This window comes from Entelurus aequoreus, linkage group LG06 (genome assembly GCF_033978785.1).
Source record: "Entelurus aequoreus isolate RoL-2023_Sb linkage group LG06, RoL_Eaeq_v1.1, whole genome shotgun sequence".
In the NCBI taxonomy this organism is placed as follows: Eukaryota; Metazoa; Chordata; class Actinopteri; order Syngnathiformes; family Syngnathidae; genus Entelurus; species Entelurus aequoreus.
In genome coordinates, this window is record NC_084736.1 from 22076745 (window position 1) to 22098159 (window position 21415).

The following is a 21415-nucleotide window of genomic DNA, read 5'->3' on the forward strand; positions in this document are numbered from 1 at the left end:
TTGAACATTAGAAAAAGCGGAATGAGGTGAAATCTGACGAGAAAAAGTTGCAATGTTGACACAAAGCTGCCATGCAGGCTGTTTTTTTTTCTTTTGTCTTTCTTTCTTTTTCTTTTTTTGCCACTGCTCAAAAAAAAATAATAATAATGACAAAAAATCCATGTTATAATTAATTATTTTCAAAGCTCCAATTAGTTCAAATATTTCACTTTAAAATGTTTTATGTGGTAAATATTGCATATTTACCACATAAAACATTATTTGTAGTTGCCATATAAAAACAAAGTTTTCTTTGACAAAAGAGCATAAAACAAACATAATAATAGTTATAACGTAAAATCGACAGATATATCTGAAGATGACCTCGTAACTTAAGTGTTGAAAGTAAAAAAATTTTAAAAAAACTAATAAAAATGTATCACTTTATGAGTGGGGCACCTTTTGGATCCCAAATTTATTTAGTGGTATTTTATTTATCTTTTCACTGTGATGACTCAAAAGTATTAAAGAATTAAAATCAATGGTGTCCTGCATTATTGATCTTTTAGGGCTCTAATTACTAAATACTACATATTTCAGTTGTACTATAAAAAAACAAAGTTGTTTTTGACAGAAAAGCCATAAAACCTTTTTTTTTTTTTTTTAAGTTGATATAGAGATTTACTGTAAGCGTTAAAAAAATAAATAAAAATAAAAAATAGACTTATTTTTAACATTTTAATAACTGAGACCCTTTATGGTCCCCGGGACCTCTAAAGGTAAAATAAAATTTAAAAAATCCATATGTTTTGTTATGGTTTGAAAATGAAAAATATCAAAATGGCCCCCACATGCTTTAATTTTTCCGTGTGCGGCCCTCAGTGGAAAACGTTTGGACATCCCTGGCATAGATAAATGATTAATGCGACCATTTTTTGTGATTAATCACATGACTTAACTCGTTATTTTTGACAGCCCTATTAAGCACACACGTGGACATAGAACTCGAGACTTGTAACGGGAAGGGGACCTCCGGCGCAGTTCCCTAACCCTAACCCGAAAAGTAATAGTGCGATATGAACCATGTATTTAACATATAGTAAGATTTGTTTTGTTAAAATGAAGCATAAAATTAATTTTTTTTGTGGTCTGTACACTATATACCTCAGCTAACTAAACTATGGAAATGTATAATATAATTCATATAGCAATACAGTCTCACTGCACAGCAGGCCAGCAGTTAGCCGAGTCATTGCGCACAATCCATGTTGAGGCACAAATCAGTGACGTGCCTCAACTGGCTGCTGATCACCGCACCGTCTCTTCTCAGTATTTCAACGGCAAATGTGAAAATAAAAATAAAAATAATCTAAAACTGGTGAAGTTAAATGGAAAATAACTTTAGTATAATCACTGGATACATATAACAATTTAATTAATTTTTTTTCTTTTTCTTTTTTTTTTTCTTTCCATGATGGCAGGTGAAGCTGTGCCTCCCCTGCCTCTAGTGACTGCACGCCACTGCAGCAACGTCAAACACAGGAACGGAGGTTGTATGCCAACAGAAGATTATATTCCGGCGCGGGATGGCAGGTTGAGCAGGTTTATGAAGGCAGCTCGTTCATCACGGGCAGGTGCGGTGATTGCAGATTGTTTAACTCAATTGCGGTAAACGCGGGGGAACTCAGCCAGTAAAGTTTGTGGTCATCAGTTTTGCTCTCCGTGTAGCAGCGCCATCCTCACGTTAATGTTTCGCTTTAAGATCCAGCTGTATAATCACTCGCCATACAGCAATAGATGATAGCTGTCTATTACCTGACCGCTTCTATGTTAGCTACCTCTCTTTGTTTATAGTGCATATTTTCTGCTGGATCTACTTTTTTGTAAAAACATTATTATTTTTTTTCTTGGCTGCAGCTGTAACATATACTATAATATTCCCATCCATCCATTTTCTACCGCTTGTCCCTTTCGGGGTTACGGGGGGTGCTGGAGCCTATCTCAGCTGCATTCGGTTGTTATATATTGTATATATTATAAAAAAATATAATAATATATTATATCAGTATATATTATATACTGTATATCCATCCATCCATCCATTTTCTACCGCTTGTCCCTTTCGGTGTTGCAGGGGGTATAATATGTAAATATTACATATATGTTATATTGGTAAGACTTTAGTATGGGGAACACATATTCACCATTCATTAGTTTCTTATTAACATGCAAATTAGTAACATATTGGCTCTTAATTAGTGATTATTAAGTACTTATTAATGCCTTATTCTGTCGCGGGGGGTATATTATGTAAATATTACACATATGTTATATTTTATATTGCTACTATGGTACATTTTTAGTCTACTCAATACCTGCATTATCCTTTCCATCCTTACCCTTTCCATCCTTTGTAACTGAGCTACTTTGTGGAACAATTTCCCTTCCATCCATCCATTTTCTACCGCTTGTCCCTTTCGGGGTCGCGGGGGGTACTGGAGCCTATCTCAGTTGCATTTTGTTGTTATATATTGTATATATTATATAATAATATAATATATCACTATATATTATGTAATGGTAAATGTAAATGGTAAATGGGTCGTACTTGTATAGCGCTTTTCTACCTTTTTAAGGAACTCAAAGCGCTTTGACACTATTTTCCACATTCACCCATTCACACACACACATTCACACATTCACACACTGATGGCGGATGGATATACTATATCCATCCATCCATCCATTTTCTACCGCTTTCGGTGTTGCAGGGGGTATAATATGTAAATATTACATATATGTTATATTGGTAACACTTTAGTATGGGGAACACATATTCACCATTAATAAGTTGCTTATTAACATGCAAATTAGTAACATATTGGCTCTTAATTAGCAGAGGTGTGGACTCGAGTCACATGACTTGGACTCGAGTCAGACTCGAGTCATGAATTTGATGACTTTAGACTCGACTTGACAAAATGTAAAGAGACTTGCAACTCGACTTAGACTTTAACATCAATGACTTGTGACTTCACTTGGACTTGAGCCTTTTGACTTGACATGACTTGCTACTTTCCCCAAAACACAAACCTTAAAAAGTTATTTGGGAGCGCTCCGTATCTTTCATTTTATACGTCTGTGTCTATAAGCGTGTGTGCTGCTTGTCAGCGTGTGTGCTGTCAGTACAACAGCCAATCAAATTAAATCTACGTTGTTTTCATCCCACAGCTCTCATCCAATCAAATTGCAGGACAACCACCGAACATGAGTTGTCAAACAACGCGGCAGTGAGAAACAATTATGCCAAAGTTGGTTTCGTTCGGGTATAAAAACTACGACTTGGTCAACAAAAAATGAATTGCCGTATGCAAATCACGCAGTTCGAATATTACAGACGGAGACGCAACAACTTCCAACTTCGTTCGACATTTGAAGTTGCACAAAGAAGGGTAAGTTTTGAATGTAAGATAACGTTTATTGGCTAAGTAACATGACTTTTATTTGCTGTGTAGTTAAATCAGTGAGGCTGTAAACTCACTGCTAACGTTATAACCATAGACATCTTATAAGGGTACGCAGCATTGAGCGCTACTGCCTACTGGCGCAGACGAGACGCGGAGCCGCCATCTTGGAGTGGTGATCCGCTCCACTCAGTGCAATTCATTTGGCAGGAGCAATGAACTGTCAGCAAATTTAATTCATCTTACCTCACTGAATACCACTGATTTTCACGCATTTTTTTTGTCATACGTGTAGCTATGATAACGGACACATGTTTTGGCGTTTTTATTATTCATAGTTTGCTTAACAGTAATATAACATTCTTATACGCTATAAATGACCAGACGTCCGAGATCAAAACTGGGAATATAATCCCACAGAAGGGGGAAAAAAACGGTCAGCTATTTTTAAATTGAAGAAACAATATGATTAGATTATATATACATGCGTATATCCTACATAAACAATATATGAATACATTAGATATCTATATATTTTAGGGACCTATACACTGTAACTCTGTTGCTGCAGCAGCAGAGAGTTTATTCTGTCTTGACACTTTGTATTGATATTTTGTATTACATTCTTCCCTTAAATGATAATGTTTACAGTGATTGTTTTATATCTATTTTTTATGTATGTCGCTTTGGATAAAAGCGTCTGCCAAATACTTAAACATATATAAACACCTGAAAGTCTTTATATCAGCTAAAACCACCAATCTGTTTCACTGGATTCAGAATAAAACCAAATGATGTCTTACCCAACAATGTTAGTATTTGAATATTGTTACTTGAAGACTTATTCCTGGTTACAATTATACTGTTAAGAAAGTATTGTCTTATACTTTGCCTAAAATGAGAATGCATCATAATCAGTGGCGGCTGGTGAATTTTGTTTTAGGTGGGGCTGAAAGTTTGTAAACCAAACCCCTGTAGGGGCGTCATCCTCCCCCAGAAGATTTCTTTGTGATTCTCACATACAAATATTGAAGATCTTTGCTCCTTCTCAACTTTGTGGTAATGTTATTTTCATAAAATCAATATAACATAGTATGTTAATGTTTGTTTTTGCAAATGTGTTTATTCTGTAAAGGAATGAGTTAAATGTTTACAATTGTTTAAACTATTAAAATGACTGGTTAATAGTGCTATTATGAATTGCAATGTCAGCACCATTTTTTTTCCTGCAATTTCAAATGCACTTGTTTTAATTAATAAATACAGCGTTTTAAAAGCATACACAATCTGTGTAAAAATATTAGTCTGTGGTGTAGTAGAATTTCTGACCTTTTGACCTATATTTCTTGTCTTTTAAGAATGTCCGCTCATTTTCAATACTCTTGTATTTTTGTGCCATTGAATGGACCAGTTGTGGGACAAAAGTGAATATTAAGTCGTGCCAACCTGTCTATAGAATGTGTTGACTGTCTAAAGGATTCGAGTTGTTATGGAACAGATAGGAAAAGCAAAACAAGACATTGACGCACTCGATAAGGAACGATGACGCACAACAGACATATAAAAAATGGCAGAAGACCGGACCTCGGGAGTGATTTTGGCTTGTGTGTGTCTTGTTGGCTCCGGAGTAACTTGTGGTTTGTCTGCACGGCCAACTCAATTCAACCTGCACTTCTGATAATGGGTAAATAAATTTGTTGTACTAAACTACTTTTGTTGCCTGCTTAAGCTTCGGACAATCCACTACAGTGGTTAAAAGGACTTGAAAGGACTCGAAACTCAAAATGCAGGACTTGGGACTTGACTTGAGACTTTCTAGTATTGACTTTGGACTTGACTCTGGACTTGCCTGTCTTGACTCGGGACTTGACTCGAGACTTGAGGGCAAAGACTTGAGACTTACTTGTGACTTGCAAAGCAATGACTTGGTCCCACCTCTGTTAATTAGTCATTATTAAGTACTTATTAATGCCTTATTCTGCATGGCCTTATTATACAACCAGTAAGCCATTAACTAAGAGTCTTCCCTCAATAACCTCAGAATTATTGCTTATTAGTAACCCTAACCCTTATATGTTCCCCTAGTGCATTTTGTATATGAAAAATACTCAAATCAAAACAATGTAGGTGAACATATGCTAACATTTGAAAAAAACTTCTACATCTTAACTTTGCGTTATAGATAACAAAGCAATAAAATAATTCATGATTATTTTAATAATGATTGTATTTGTATTTATGTTAACTGTGCTCGAAAGTAAGCCTGTATTTACTAATATTGCTACTATACGGTCAACTGAAACACTTTTGAGAGCTTTAGTACACTCAAGAACATACCATGTCTCACAAGAAATGTGTACACTTTTTCATCATGACAGGACACACGGAAATCAATCGAAGACCTTATCCAGTAAGTTGTCGGCCATTTTTGGTTTTCAGGTCCCATTTTGGGGGGATTTGGTCCCGTTCAGTTTTTCATAGTATTTTGTTCTAATTTGGGACCTGTTTAGTTTGTTTATAGAATGTGTCGCGGGCCATTAAAAACTGAGCCGCGGGCCGCAAATGGCCCCCGGGCCGCACTTTGAACACCCCTACCCTAGTGTCTAAATAACTCTAAATTAAGTCTTTGTTACTTTAATAAGCAACTAATTAATGGTGAATATGTTCCCCATACTAAAGTGTTACTGTTATATTTTATATTGCTACTATGGTACATTTTGAGTCTACTTTATACCTGCCTTATCCTTTCCATCCATACCCTTTCCATCCTTTGTAACTGAGCTACCGTGTGGAACAATTTCCCTTGTGGCTCAATAAAGTTTGTCTAAGTTTAAGTCTAAGTCTACGATGCTATCTTAAACTTCATGTGCGGCGATGATACGGATGTTTGTCGCTGCAATAGCAACTAATTAGCTCAGTTAGTTTTGAAGGGTGCCTAGCACGTCTCTATAAGTGCACTGCAAAAAGTCAGTGTTCAAAAACGAGAAAAAAAATGCAAAAATTAGGGGTATTTTATTTGAACTAAGCAAAATTATCTGCCAATAGAACAAGAAAATTCAGCTTGTCAAGACTTTCCAAAACAAGTAAAATTAGCTAACCTCAATGAACCCAAAAATACCTTAAAATTAGGGATGTCCGATAAATGCGTTAATATGTAATATCGGAAATTATTGGTATCGGCTTTTTTATTATCAGTGTCGGTTTTTGGTTATTATTATTATTATTTTTATTTATTTATTATTAAATCAACATAAAAAACACAAGATACAATTAGTGGACTAACCCAAAAAACCTCCCTCCCCCATTCACACTCATTCACACAAAAGGGTTGTTTCTTTATGTTACTAGTATTCTGGTTCCTACATTATATATCAATATATATCAATACAGTCTGCAAGGGATACAGTCCGTAAGCACACAAGATTGTGCGTGCTGCTGGTCCACTAATAGTACTAACCTTTAACAGTTAATTTTACTCATTTTCATTCATTACTAGTTTCTATGTAACTGTTTTTATATTGTTTTACTTTCTTTTTCATTCAAAAAATGTTTTTTAATGCATTTATCTTATTTTATTTTTTTTATTTTTTTTTAAAAGTACCTTATCTTCACCATACCTGGTTGTCCAAATTAGGCATAATAATGTGTTAATTCCACGACTGTATATATCGGTTGGTTGATATCGGTATCGGTTGATATCGGTATCGATAATTAAAGAGTTGGACAATATCGGAATATCGGATATCGACAAAAAGCCATTATCGGACATCCCTACTTAAAATAAGTATATTCTCACTAATAACAACTGTACTACTATACGAGTACGTATTTTCTATTGTTTCATTGAAAATAAAACAGCAAAGTCCATTTGGCTTTCATCTGTTTTAATCATGAGACACAATTGTGTCAAAGTCCTGATTTTTTTTTTATTGCTTGAAATAAGAAATTATTACTTTAAAAAAGTAGTTTTATGATGAAACAGCTTTGCAACAGTTGATATTCTAGTTTCAAGCATGTTTTACTCAATATAGGTCATCAAATGTCAGCAACAAGCTGTAATATCTTACTGAGATCATTTAGGACCAAAACCCTTAAAACAAGTAAAACACTCTAACATAAAATCTGCTTAGTGAGAAGAAAATAAGCAAATATCACCCTTATTTGAGATATTTAATCTTACTTATTTAGATTTCAGCTTTTGCAGTGTGGCGGTCAAAACAAAAACTTTGATTAATCTTTATTCATTTATGATAACGCAATATTTTTTATTTATTAATCACATGTGGTAACGTTGACAGCCCTACTTTTTTAGACCTGTTTTTTACTCCACTTTTGCAATTTTGACGTCATTACGTCATTCCAGCCCACCACCACCGCCGCCACGGGTATATTGCAGTCCCGTGCTGATGGCGGTAACAGGTACGATGGCGGCCTGCAAGATATTCCCAGCCTCCCGAGGAGACGTGAGTCACATTGCCAACGCGCTCGGCTGGCCGCGGCTATTTGTCATCGTCAGCATCCGCTCCGCTTCCACACGTCTCAATTGTCTGAGCCGCCCGACGCCCGCCTCTCGAAGCATTTGACTGATGACCTCTCCAGACGCGTGACATACGCACATTTGGGCATTTCTGTGCCCGTGGCGAACGGTGGCATCAACAGAGACTGAATCAGCTCCCCTGGCAGGCTTAGTTGCAGTGAAAGTCACCACAGGACCAGGACACGACATCATTAGGTGACGCTCACTAAGTCCCTCGGATGTTTAAGGCACGAAAGCTCACAAAAATGGATACCACCAAATTAAGTCAGGCAAGTCCAAAAGTCCAGAATTTTGCACAATTTTTTTGTGATTGTTGCGGCTGAGAAGTCCTGATTTCAAGTTGCAATGTTTTTTTTATCCGATAACATTAAATCAACTTGTGATTTTGTACATTTTTGTTATTAATGTTTTAAGTGTTCCTTGTATCCTTGACCTCAAAAAGCAGCAGATTTCAACCAAAAAAATACTGTATTGATGTTTTACTCATTTTATACTACTTCAAAAAACACTAAATGGCAGTAAAAGCACATACAGTATTTTTCGGAGTATAAGTCGCTCCGGAGTATAAGTCGCACCTGCCGAAAATGCAGCATTTTATACTGGTATTTAAACTCATTTTAAAATTCTTCTTTTTCTTCTTCTACTAGTATTTAAACTCATTTTAAAATTCTTCTTCTTCTTCTTTTACTAGTATTTAAACTCATTTTTAAATTATTCTTCTTCTTCTTCTACCAGTATTTAAACTCATTTTAAAATTCTTCTTTTTCTTCTTCTACTAGTATTTAAACTCATTTTAAAATTCTTCTTCTTCTTCTTTTACTAGTATTTAAACTAATTTTAAAATTCTTGTTCTTCTTCTTTTACTAGTATTTAAACTCATTTTTAAATTCTTCTTCTTCTTCTTCTACTAGTATTTAAACTCATTTTAAAATTCTTCTTTTTCTTCTTATACTAGTATTTAAACTCATTTTAAAATTCTTCTTCTTCTTCTTTTACTAGTATTTAAACTCATTTTTAAATTCTTCTTCTTCTTCTACTAGTATCATTTCAAAATGATTCTTCTTCTTCTTCTACTAGTATTTAAACTCATTTTAAAATTCTTCTTCTTCTTCTTTTACTAGTATTTAAACTCATTTTAAAATTCTTCTTCTTCTTCTTTTACTAGTATTTAAACTCATTTTTAAATTCTTCTTCTTCTTCTTCTACTAGTATTTAAACTCATTTTAAAATTCTTCTTCTTCTTCTACTAGTATTTAAACTCATTTTTAAATTCTTCTTTTTCTTCTTCTTCTTGGCAACATTGTAGAAGTAGGCTAACTTTTCCTATGTCATCATGCTAACTTTTTTTATGCTAGCAATGTTGCTAATTTTATTAATTCCAACCTAAAAATCATGGCTTTTTTGTACTTTTGATCTTAGAAGCATGCTAACTTTTCCCATGTTATCATACTAACGTTAGCATTTTATACTAGTATTTAAACTCATTTTCAAATTCTTCTTCTTCTTCTTCTTTTTCTTGGCGCTATCGGACAATTAGGCTAACTTTTCTTATGTCATCATGCTTACTTTTTTATGCTAGCCATTTTGCTAATTTTATTCATCTAAACCTAAAAATCATGGCTTTTGATACTTTTGATCTTAGAAGCATGCTAACTTTTCCCATGTTATCATACTAACGTTAGCATTTTATATTAGTATTTAAACTCATTTTTAAATTCTTCTTCTTCTTCTTCTTCTTGGCGCCATCGTAGAAGTAGACTAACCTTTCCTATGTCATCATGCTTACTTTTTTATGCAAGCCATTTTGCTAATTTTATTCATTCAAACCTAAAAATCATGGCTTTTTGATACTTTTGATCTTAGAAGCATGCTAACTTTTCCCAAGTTATCATGCTAACATTAGCATTTAATACTGGTATTTAAACTCATTTTAAAATTCTTCTTATTCTTCTTCTATTAGTATTCAAACTCATTTTTAAATTCTTATTTTTCTTCTTCTTCTTCTTGGCTCCATTGTAGAAGTAGGCTAACTTTTCTTATGTCATCATGCTAACTTTTTTAAGCCAGCAATTTTGCTAATTTTTTTCAATCAAACCTAAAAACCATGGCTTTTTGATACTTTTGATCTTAGAAGCATGCTAACTTTTCCCATGTTATCATACTAACGTTAGCATTTTATACTAGTATTTAAACTCGTTTTTAAATTCTTCTTTTTCTTCTTTTTCTTGGCGCTATCGTAGAATTAGGCTAACTTTTCTTATGTCATCATGCTAACTTTTTTATGCTAGCAATTTTGCTAATTTTAGTCATTCAAACCTAAAAATCATGGCTTTTGATCTTAGAAGCATGCTAACTTTTCCCAAGTTATCATGCTAACGTTAGCATTTTATATTAGTATTTAAACTCATTTTTAAATTATTCTTCTTCTCTTTCTTCTTCTTCTTCTTCTTCTTCTTCGCGCCATCGTAGCAGTAGACTAACTTTTCCTATGTCATCATGCTTACTTTTTTATGCTAGCCATTTTGCTAATTTTATTCATCCAAACCTAAAAATCATGGCTCTTTGATACTTTTGATCTTAGAAGCATGCTAACTTTAAGTTATCATGCTAACATTAGCATTTTATACTGGTATTTAAACTCATTTTAAAATTCTTCTTCTTCTTGTTCTTCTACTAGTATTTAAACTCATTTTAAAATTCTTCTTCTTCTTCTTCTTCTTCTACTAGTATTTAAACTCATTTTAAAATTCTTCTTCTTCTTCTACTAGTATTTAAACTCATTTTTAAATTCTTCTTTTTCTTCTTCTTCTTGGCGACATCGTAGAAGTAGGCTAACTTTTCCTATGTCATAATGCTTTTTTTATGCTAGAAATGTTGCTAATTTTATTCATTCCAACCTAAAAATCATGGCTCGTTTGTACTTTTGATCTTAGAAGCATGCTAACTTTTCCCATGTTATCATACTAACGTTAGCATTTTATATTAGTATTTAAACTCATTTTTAAATTCTTCTTCTTCTTCTTCTTTTTCTTAGCGCTATCGGACAATTAGCTAACTTTTCTTATGTCATCATGCTAACTTTTTTATGCTAGCATTTTTGCTAATTTTAGTCATTCAAACCTAAAAATCATGGCTTTTGATACTTTTGATCTTAGAAGCATGCTAACTTTTCCCAAGTTATCATGATAACGTTAGCATTTTATATTAGTATTTAAACTCATTTTTAAATTCTTCTTCTTCTTCTTTTTCTTCTTCTTCTTCTTCTTGGTGCCATCGTAGAAGTAGACTAACCTTTCCTATGTCATCATGCTTAGTTTTTTATGCTAGCCATTTTGCTAATTTTATTCATCCAAACCTAAAAATCATGGCTTTTGATACTTTTGATCTTAGACGCATGCTAACTTTTCCCAAGTTATCATGCTAACGTTAGCATTTTATACTAGTATTTAAACTCATTTTTAAATTCTTCTTCTTCTTCTTCTTTTTCTTGGCGCTATTGGACAATTAGGCTAACTTTTCTTATGTCATCATGCTAACTTTTTTATGCTAGCAATTTTGCTAATTTTAGTCATTCAAACCTAAAAATCATGGCTTTTGATACTTTTGATGTTAGAAGCATGCTAACTTTTCCCAAGTTATCATGATAACGTTAGCATTTTATATTAGTATTTAAACTCATTTTTAAATTCTTCTTCTTCTTCTTCTTCTTCTTCTTCTTCTTCTTCTTCTTCTTCTTCTTCTTCTTCTTCTTGGTGCCATCGTGGAAGTAGACTAACCTTTCCTATGTCATCATGCTTACTTTTGTATGCTAGCCATTTTGCTAATTTTATTCATCCAAACCTAAAAATCATGGCTTTTGATACTTTTGATCTTAGAAGCATGCTAACTTTTCCCAAGTTATCATGCTAACATTAGCATTTTATACTGGTATTTAAACCCATTTTAAAATTATTCTTTTTCTTCTTCTTCTTAGCACCATTGTAGAAGTAGGCTAACTTTTCCTATGTCATCATGCTAACTTTTTTTATGCTAGAAATGTTGCTAATTTTATTCATTCCAACCTAAAAAATCATGGATTTTTTGTACTTTTGATCTTAGAAGCATGCTAACTTTTCCCATGTTATCATACTAACGTTAGCATTTTATACTAGTATTTAAACTCATTTTTAAATTCTTCTTCTTCTTCTTCTTCTTCTTCTTCTTCTTCTTTTTCTTGGCACTATCGGACAGTTAGGCTAACTTTTCTTATGTTATCATGCTAACTTTTTTATGCTAGCAATTTTGCTAATTTTAGTCATTCAAACCTAAAAATCATGGCTTTTGATACTTTTGATCTTAGAAGCATGCTAACTTTTCCCAAGTTATCATGCTAACGTTAGCATTTTATATTAGTATTTAAACGCATTTTTAAATTCTTCTTCTTCTTCTTCTTCTTCTTGGCGCCATCGTAGAAGTAGACTAACCTTTCCTATGTCATCATGCTTACTTTTTTATGCTAGCCATTTTGCTAATTTTATTCATCCAAACCTAAAAATCATGGCTTTTTGATACTTTTGATCTTAGAAGCATGCTAACTTTTCCCAAGTTATCATGCTAACATTAGCATTTTATACTGGTATTTAAACACATTTTAAAATTCTTCTTCTTCTTCTACTAGTATTTAAACTCATTTTTAAATTCTTCTTTTTCTTCTTCTTCTTCTTGGCGACATCGTAGAAGTAGGCTAACTTTTCCTATGTCATCATGCTAACTTTTTTTATGCTAGAAATGTTGCTAATTTTATTCATTCAAACCTAAAAATCATGGATTTTTGATACTTTTGGTCTTAGAAGCATGCTAACTTTTCCCACGTTATCATACTAACGTTAGCATTTTATACTAGTATTTAAACTAGGCTGACCATATTCTGAAATCCCAAAAAGAGGACACATATATGCGTGCCAAGGCCGGGACTAGGTGAAAATTTGCCAATGATACTCGAACTTGCTTTATAAATAATATATTTATTTAAATAAAGCATTTTTTCTCCTCTGTTGACAGCAGTGTTGGCGCTAGGAATTTTCAAAATGAGGTCCAGGGACCCCATCAAGTCATAAAAATGGGGTCTCACAGTACATTTTTGGGGCCCCACTTTTTTGTAAGCGTTTTGAAAAAAAAAAAGATAAACGTATGCATTGTTCTGTTATATCTCACATTCTATATTGTGTTTTAGAAAAAGGTTGTCATAAACGTTACTTAATTCATTACAAATAATAATAAAAAAAGAAAACAAATTTGTATACACATGTAAATGTATTCAGTTATAAACATTCATTCACTTTCTTCTTTCCTTCATGGATCTAAACTTTACCGCTGCTGGTAGTTTTTTCTATGTTTTTATTTAATAAGTTGTAGGTGTATTTATTTCAGTATAAAAGTGTAAAAAGTGTTTTGCTTGGGTCATGAAATAATGATAATGGTGTGCCAGGGCATGCATACATTTTATATTTAACGCTTAAATCACTGGAGTCTACATCAAATTCACATCTATTCCTCATTTCAAAATGTTTAGTTTTTTTTATGTTGCTTTTTTGTTTGTTTGTTTTCCGCCCTTTTTTGTCAAAAAAAACTATGTTTTAAATGGAAAACACACAAAATATGCAAAATCTTCCACCAAAAATATTTTTCAAAGTGGAATATTTGATGTGAAGTAAACGGAACCTTGGTTAGGTCAATAATTCATAATAACATTGATTTTGATTCAATATTATGTTTTGAGAAATGACAAAAAAAACCAGCTTTGTTTTATTAGTCAACATTGCAACTTTTTCTAAATTACATTTCACCTTTAAGCTTTTTTATTTCACTTTTGTTATGTTTTTATTTATTTTAATAGTATTGTTAGAATGTGCCGTGGGCCTTTAAAACATTAGCTGTGGGCCACAAATGGCCTCCGGGGGCACACTTTTGACACCCCTGCTATATTTAATAAAAAATGAAATCTGATCAATCTATGGATAAAAAGCAGAGCCTGTTGACGCATGCACGTTTATCATAACTCTCTCGCTCTCTCTGTCTCCGCCCCTCCCTCACGAATGCTGCTGCGCGCACAATTTGTTTTGTTTTTAACCCCTTCTTAACCCTGGACGTACATTGAAAATACACTCCTTCTTCTTGAAAATACACACTGACTAACTCTGAGACATTCACTCTTGCTGTGCAGCCACACCACAAAAACTATAAATGCTAACACTCTCCTGAGCGTGCGGCCTTTAAAACAAGCTAATAAGTGCTCTTTACTGAAATAAACACAGGCGGAACAGAAGGAAGCCGGCGGCGGGGAGGTGACTCACGCACCTTTGACGAAGACCTCGGTGAAGCACTTCTCCTCGCCGACCACGCACTCGTAGGCCGCGTCGTCAGACAGGTTGCACTTGTTGATGGTTAGCGTCCGCTTGTTGCCCACGCTCTCAAACACGTACCTGGACGCCACGGCAAGAAGACACAAAGACGTAATGAGCGAGGCTGCTGGAAGACAAGGAGGTGAGTCATCGTGGACAATGACCATTATCTGTTCCTAAAAGTGCAAACACGAAGACGTGATGACACATATTCCGTTGTCAACACAGTGGCAAATGCTAATGCCTACACATACCAGCACATGAAAAAAAGAGGGATATTTTCCACTTTTAAGCAGACTACAACACCTCAGACTTGGCCTTGGTCCTGCTAGAAGAGACACACACACTCTCACACACATTGATTATTTTCGTATTTGCGTCATGAAGAACCAGCCTGAAGAGAGGAGGAGAATGAGTGTGTGCTCAGCACATATGCAAGTTAACTTTCAGTTGCAATACCCGTAGCATCCTCGGTGGACAAAAGCATGAGAGACAATTCCAATAAATATTCCAATTTGAAATATTTTTTAGGGGAAATATTGCTTATTTTTAACGGTTTTTAACGATCCCCAAGAATTTTAGTGGGATTATTTTTTTTATTAAACTGTCATTGTTCAAAAAATAATAATGAATTAAAATCAATGTTGTTATGAATTATTAATTTATTCAAGGCTCAAATACCACTTTTACACATTTTTGGGGGGTACAATGTTGCATATTTAGTGCTTTTGCCATAAAATTTGAGTGGGATATTTTTTTTTAAACTGTTATTGTTCAAAAATTATATAAATGACTTAAAATCAATGTGGCTATGAATTATTTACCTTTTTAAAGCTCCAATTGATTCCCATCAAATATTCCACTTTGAAATATTTTTTAGGGGAAATATTGTTTATTTTTAACGCTTTTTAACGATCCCCAAGAATTTTAGTGGGATTATTTTTTATTAAACTGTCATTGTTCAAAAAATTATATAAATGACTTAAAATCAATGTTGCTATGAATTATTGACATTTTTAAGGCTCCAATTAATTCCCATCAAATATTCCACTTTGAAATTTCTTTTGGGGGAAAATATTTCTTATTTTTAACGCTTTTTAACAATCCCCAGTAATTGTAGTGGGATTATTTTTTATTAAACTGTCATTGTTCGAAAAATAATAATGAATTAAAATCAATGTTGTTATTAATTATTAACTCATTCAAGGCTCAAATACCACTTTTACTCATTTTTGGGGAGTACAATGTTGCATATTATGTGCTTTTGCCATAAAATTTTAGTGGGATATTTTTTTTTTAAACTGTCATTGTTCAAAAACTATCTAAATGACTTAAAATCAATGTTATTATGAATTATTGACCTTTTTAAGGCTCCAATTACTTCCCATCAAATATTCCACTTTGAAATATGTTTTGGAGAAAATATTGCATATTTTGTGTGTTTGCCATAGAAAATGATTTATTTGACAAAGGGGCATAAAAAACAAACAAATAAAAAACGTTAAAAAAATATAATAAAAACTTATAATGATGAATCTAAAGTTGATCTCAAGACTTAAGTGTTGAAAGTAAAAAAACAAAAACAATAATGACTTATTTTTAACACTTTTTAACGATCCCCAAGAATTTTAGTCAGATTTTTTTTATTTCAACTGTCATTGTTCAAAAAATACTACTGATTTAAAATCCATGTTTTTAAGAATGACTAACTTTTACCCATTTTGGGGGATACAATGTTGCATATTTTGTGCTTTTGCCATAAAACTTTAGTGGGATATGTATTTATTTTTTAATTGTCATTGTTAAAAAAATATTTCAATGACTTCAAATCAATGTTGTTATGAATTATTGACCTATTTAAGGCTTAAATTACTTTACATCAAATAGTCCACTTTGAAATATCTTTTGGGGAAAATATTGCATATTTTGTGTGTTTGCCATAGAAAAATATCTATTTGACAAAAGGTATAAAAGAAAAAAATACAAAACGTAAAAAATAATAAAAACTTATAATTGACGGATGAATCTGAAGTTGATCTCGAGACTTAAGTGTTGAAAGTAAAGAAAAAAAACTATGACGTATTTTCAACGCTTTTTAACAATCCCCAATAATTTTAGTCAGATTTTTTTTTTAAACTGTCATTGTTCAAAAAATACTAATGAATCAATGTTATTACAAGGCTCAAATACCACTTTTACACATCCTTTGGAGGTACAATGTTGCATATTTTGTTTTTTTGCCATAAAAAAAACAGGATTTTCTTTGAAAAAAAAGGGCATAAAACATAAAAATAAATGTTTTTATTTTATATGTGAAGTTAATTGAGAGATTTAAGATTGAATAATAATGAAAAATAATAATAAATTACTTATTTTTAACATTTTTATGACAGCCCAAGCTAGGTGCCCGGGACCAAACTTGAGGCGAGGCCTTATGGTAAAAAAAAAAAAAGTATATATTGAATAAGGGACAAGCGGTAGAAAATGGATGAATGGATGGATGGTAGAGATGTCCGATAATATCGGACTGCCGATATTATCGTCCGATAAATGCTTTAAAATGTAATATCGGAAATTATCGGTATCGGTTTCAAAAAGTAAAATTCATGACTTTTTAAAACGCCGCTGTGTACACGGACGTAGGGAGAAGTACAGAGCGCCAATAAACCTTAAAGGCACTGCCTTTGCGTGCCGGCCCAGTCACATAATATCACAAGTATTCACACAGTAGTCACACACACAAGTGAATGCAAAGCATACTTGGTCAACAGCCATACAGGTCACACTGAGAGTAGCCGTATAAACAACTTTAACACTGTTACAAATATGCGCCAAGCTGTGAACCCACACCAAACAAGAATGACAAACACATTTCGGGAGAACATCCGCACTGTAACACAACATAAACACAACAGAACAAATACCCAGAACCCCTTGCAGCACTAACTCTTCCGGGACGCTACAATATACCCCCCCAACTCAGCACCGCCCACCTCAACCTCCTCATGCTCTCTCAGGGAAAGCATGTCCCAAATTCCAAGCTGCTGTTTTGAGGCATGTTAAAAAAAATAATGCACTTTGTGACTTCAATAATAAATATGGCAGTGCCATGTTGGCATTTTTTTCCATAACTTGAGTTGATTTATTTTGGAAAACCTTGTTACATTGATTAATGCATCCAGCGGGGCATCACAACATAATTAGGCATAATAATGTGTTGATTCAACGACTGTATATATCGGTATCGGTTGATATCGGAATCGGTAATTAAGAGTTGGACAATATCAGAATATCGGATATCGGCAAAAAAGCCATTATCGGACATCTCTAATGGATGGTTTTGAAAATGAAAAACATTTTCCAGTGTGCGGCCCTCAGTGGAAAAAGTTTGATCACCTGAGCTATAATCAGATTTTTGATGATGAAAATGTATGTCCCAGCGGGCACAAGACATTGAAACAACGTTGAGAACTAGTTGAATTAGGTCCTGACGTTGAGCAACTCAAACCTAACGTTGAAACAACATGTTTTTTGACGACGTTTAATCAATGTTGGGTTCTGACGTTGATTTGACCATTGAATGTTGGTAATTTCCCAAACCAACAACGTTGATCCAACATTAGACATCAACGTTGTCTCAATTTACAAACACAACTATTTTGCAACGTTGTTTCAATGTCAGATTTAAAGGACACGTACGTATAATCGACGTTGTTTTAATGTCGTGTGCCCGCTGGGTTAGCGTTGCGTGATGACGTCACACACAGAGTGGCGAAGGTCTCACTTGGCCGACGGTTTGATTTCCTGTCCGTTTTTGAGCCACTTGACGGGAGTGTTGGAGTCGGCCACCTCCACGCTCAGCTGGATCTTCTTGCCTTTGTTCACCGAGTACGCCGGTTCCAGCTTCCTGAGGAAGGCTGCAGCGACAACATCCTCGTTAGCGCACCGTCTCGTTAGCCACATGAGCTCATATGCCGCCGCCCACCGTCGCTCTTCTTGGGCTCCACCGTCTTCATCTTCTTCAGCCTCTTCAACATGCCCCTCAGGTCGGTGATGCCGTACTCGAAGGCGATCTTCTCGTAGTCGCAGGGCTTGGCCGCCTTCAGGATGTCCCACACGTCCACTTCCTCTTTGGGCGCCGCCTGTTGCTTCTTTTGCCTGCGGCGCGCTCGCCACGGTCAGGTCAAAGCTGGGACGGAAAACAAGAATGCAACGTTGCGCTTACCTTTTCTTCAGCAGGGCGCTGAAGTCCAGATCGCCGGCGTCTTCATCTGCGTCTCCTCTGTGGGGGGAAGAACATTTGCTTGTGGCATTCGTTAAAAAAAATTAAAAAAAAGAGTAAAAAGTCCGTAATCCGAACGATGATCCGGATCAGCCCCAAAATGTAATCACTTGTGCCATTTCTTTAAAAACTCATCAAAATCCACCCATAACTTTTTTTCCCTGTATGGCACAGGCAGGGGTGTCCAAAGTGTGGTCCATCCAATTGTTAGCATTCTAATATTAGCATGCTAGCTTATTTTTCACAAATTTGTCAGGTACACACCTCAGCATCAAACATTTTGTTACTTCACGAATGCTACTTGTTAGCATGTTAACATTTTTGGCTAGCTAATTTTGTATATATATATACACCAGAGTCATATTTTGGTACTTTATGTATGCTAACGTCAGCATGCTAACATTTTTAACACATCTTTCAGGTATACATCGCAGAGTAATATATTTTGGTACTTGACGCATGCTACAATTAGTATTTTTGCATTCTAAAATTAGCATGCTAGCTTATTTTTCGCAAATTTGTCAGGTACACACCTCAGCGTCAAACATTTTGTTACTTCACGAATGCTACTTGTTAGCATGTTAACATTTTTGGCTAGCTAATTTTGTATATATATATATACACCAGAGTCATATTTTGGTACTTTATGTATGCTAACGTCAGCATGCTAACATTTTTAACACATCTTTCAGGTATACATCGCAGAGTAATATATTTTGGTACTTGACGCATGCTACAATTAGTATTTTTGCATTCTAAAATTAGCACGCTAGCTTATTTTTCGCAAATTTGTCAGGTACACACCTCAGCGTCAAACATTTTGTTACTTGACGAATGCTACCTGTTAGCATGCTAACATTTCAAGGCTAGCTTTTTTAGCTAATTTAATAGGTATATACCAGAGTCATATGTTGGTACTTTATGTATGCTAACATCAGCATGCTAACATTTTTTATACAGCTTTCAGGTATACATCGCAGATTAATATATTTTGGTACTTGACGCATGCTACAATTAGTGTTTTAGCATTCTAAAATTAGCATGCTAGATCATTTTTTGTACATTTTGCAGGTATACACGACAGCGTTTAATATTTTGTTATTTGATGAATGATACCTGTTAGCATGCTACTGTTAGTAGGCTAGCTTTTTTTAAATCTGATTTTATAGGTATACACCAGAGTCATGTTTTGGTACTTGATGTATGCTAACATTTTTAACACATCTTTCAGGTGTACATCGCCGAGTAATATATTTTGGTACTTGACGCATGCTACAGTTAGTATTTTAGCATGTTAACATGCATGCTAGCTTATTTTAGCAAATTTTGCAGGTATACACCATAGCGTTAAATATTTTCTTATTTGACGAATGATACTTATTAGCATGCGACTGATAGTAGGCTCGCTTTTTTTATCACATTTTATAGGTATACACCAGAGTCATGTTTTGGTACTTGATGTATGCTAACGTCAGCATGCAAACATTTTTAACACATCTTTCGCAGAGTAATATACTTTGGTACTTGACGCATGCTACAATTAGTAATTTTGCATTCTAAAATTAGCATGCTAGCTTCTTTTTTGTAAATTTTGCAGGGATACACGACAGCGTTAAATATTTTGTTATTTGACGAATGATACCTGTTAGCATGCTACTGTTAGTAGGCCATCTTTTTTTAAATTACATTTTATAGGTATACACCAGATTCATGTTTTGGTACTTGATGTATGCTAACATTTTTAACACATCTTTCAGGTAAACATCGCAGAGTAATATATTTTGGTACTTGACACATGCTACAATTAGTATTTTAGCATGCCAATATTAGTATGCTAGCTTTTTATTTTTATTTTGTAGGCATACGCATACCTGTTAGCGCGCTACTGTTAGTAGGTTAGCTTTTTTTCAAATCACATTTTATAGGTATACACTAGAGTCATATTTTGGTACTTGATGTATGCTAATGTCAGCATGCCAACATTTTTAACACATCTTTCAGGTGTACATCACAGAGTAATATATTTTGGTACTTGACGCATGCTACAGTTAGTATTTTAGCATGCTAACATGCATGCTTGATTATTTTAGCAAATTTTGCAGGGATACACGTCAGCGTTAAATATTTTGTTATTTGACGAATGATACCTGTTAGCGCGCTACTGTTAGTCGGCTAGCTTTTTTTCAAATCACATTTTATAGGTATACACTAGAGTCATGTTTTGGTACTTGATGTATGCTAATGTAAGCATGCTAACATTTTTAACACATCTTTCAGGTGTACATCACAGAGTAATATATTTTGGTACTTGACGCATGCTACAGTTAGTATTTTAGCATGCTAACATGCATGCTTGCTTATTTTAGCAAATTTTGCAGGGATACACGTCAGCGTTAAATATTTTGTTATTTGACGAATGATACCTGTTAGCGCGCTACTGTTAGTCGGCTAGCTTTTTTTCAAATCACATTTTATAAGTATACACTAGAGTCATGTTTTGGTACTTGATGTATGCTAATGTCAACATGCTAACACTTTTAACACATCTTTCAGGTGTACATCGCGGAGTAATATATTTTGGTACTTGAGGCATGCTACAATTAGTATTTTAGCATGCTAACATTAGTATACTAGCTTTTTTGTTTTTGCAAATTTTGCAGGTATACACCCAAGCGTCAAATATTTTGTTATTTGACGAATGACACCTGTTAGCATGCTACTGTTAGTAGGCTACATTTTTAATCAAATTTTATAGGAATACACCAGAGTCATA

General features: G+C 34.1%; 1 protein-coding gene across 4 annotated transcripts in view; it reads right to left on the bottom strand.

Moving 5' to 3' along the window:
- mybpc2a (myosin binding protein Ca) overlaps nt 1-21415 on the bottom strand; it is a 134700-nt gene that overhangs the window by 38541 nt on the left and 74744 nt on the right. For 3 of the 4 annotated variants that reach the window (XM_062050251.1, XM_062050250.1, XM_062050252.1), the window contains exons 7-10: nt 18586-18642; nt 18346-18518; nt 18145-18277; nt 14317-14441 (exon numbers count right to left, since the gene is read on the bottom strand). In XM_062050251.1, the coding sequence (XP_061906235.1) occupies nt 14317-14441; nt 18145-18277; nt 18346-18518; nt 18586-18642 (488 nt within the window). Of the gene's footprint in view, nt 1-14316; nt 14442-18144; nt 18278-18345; nt 18519-18585; nt 18643-19446; nt 19497-21415 lie in introns of those variants that run through there. The other variant, XM_062050253.1, reaches the window with a different exon arrangement.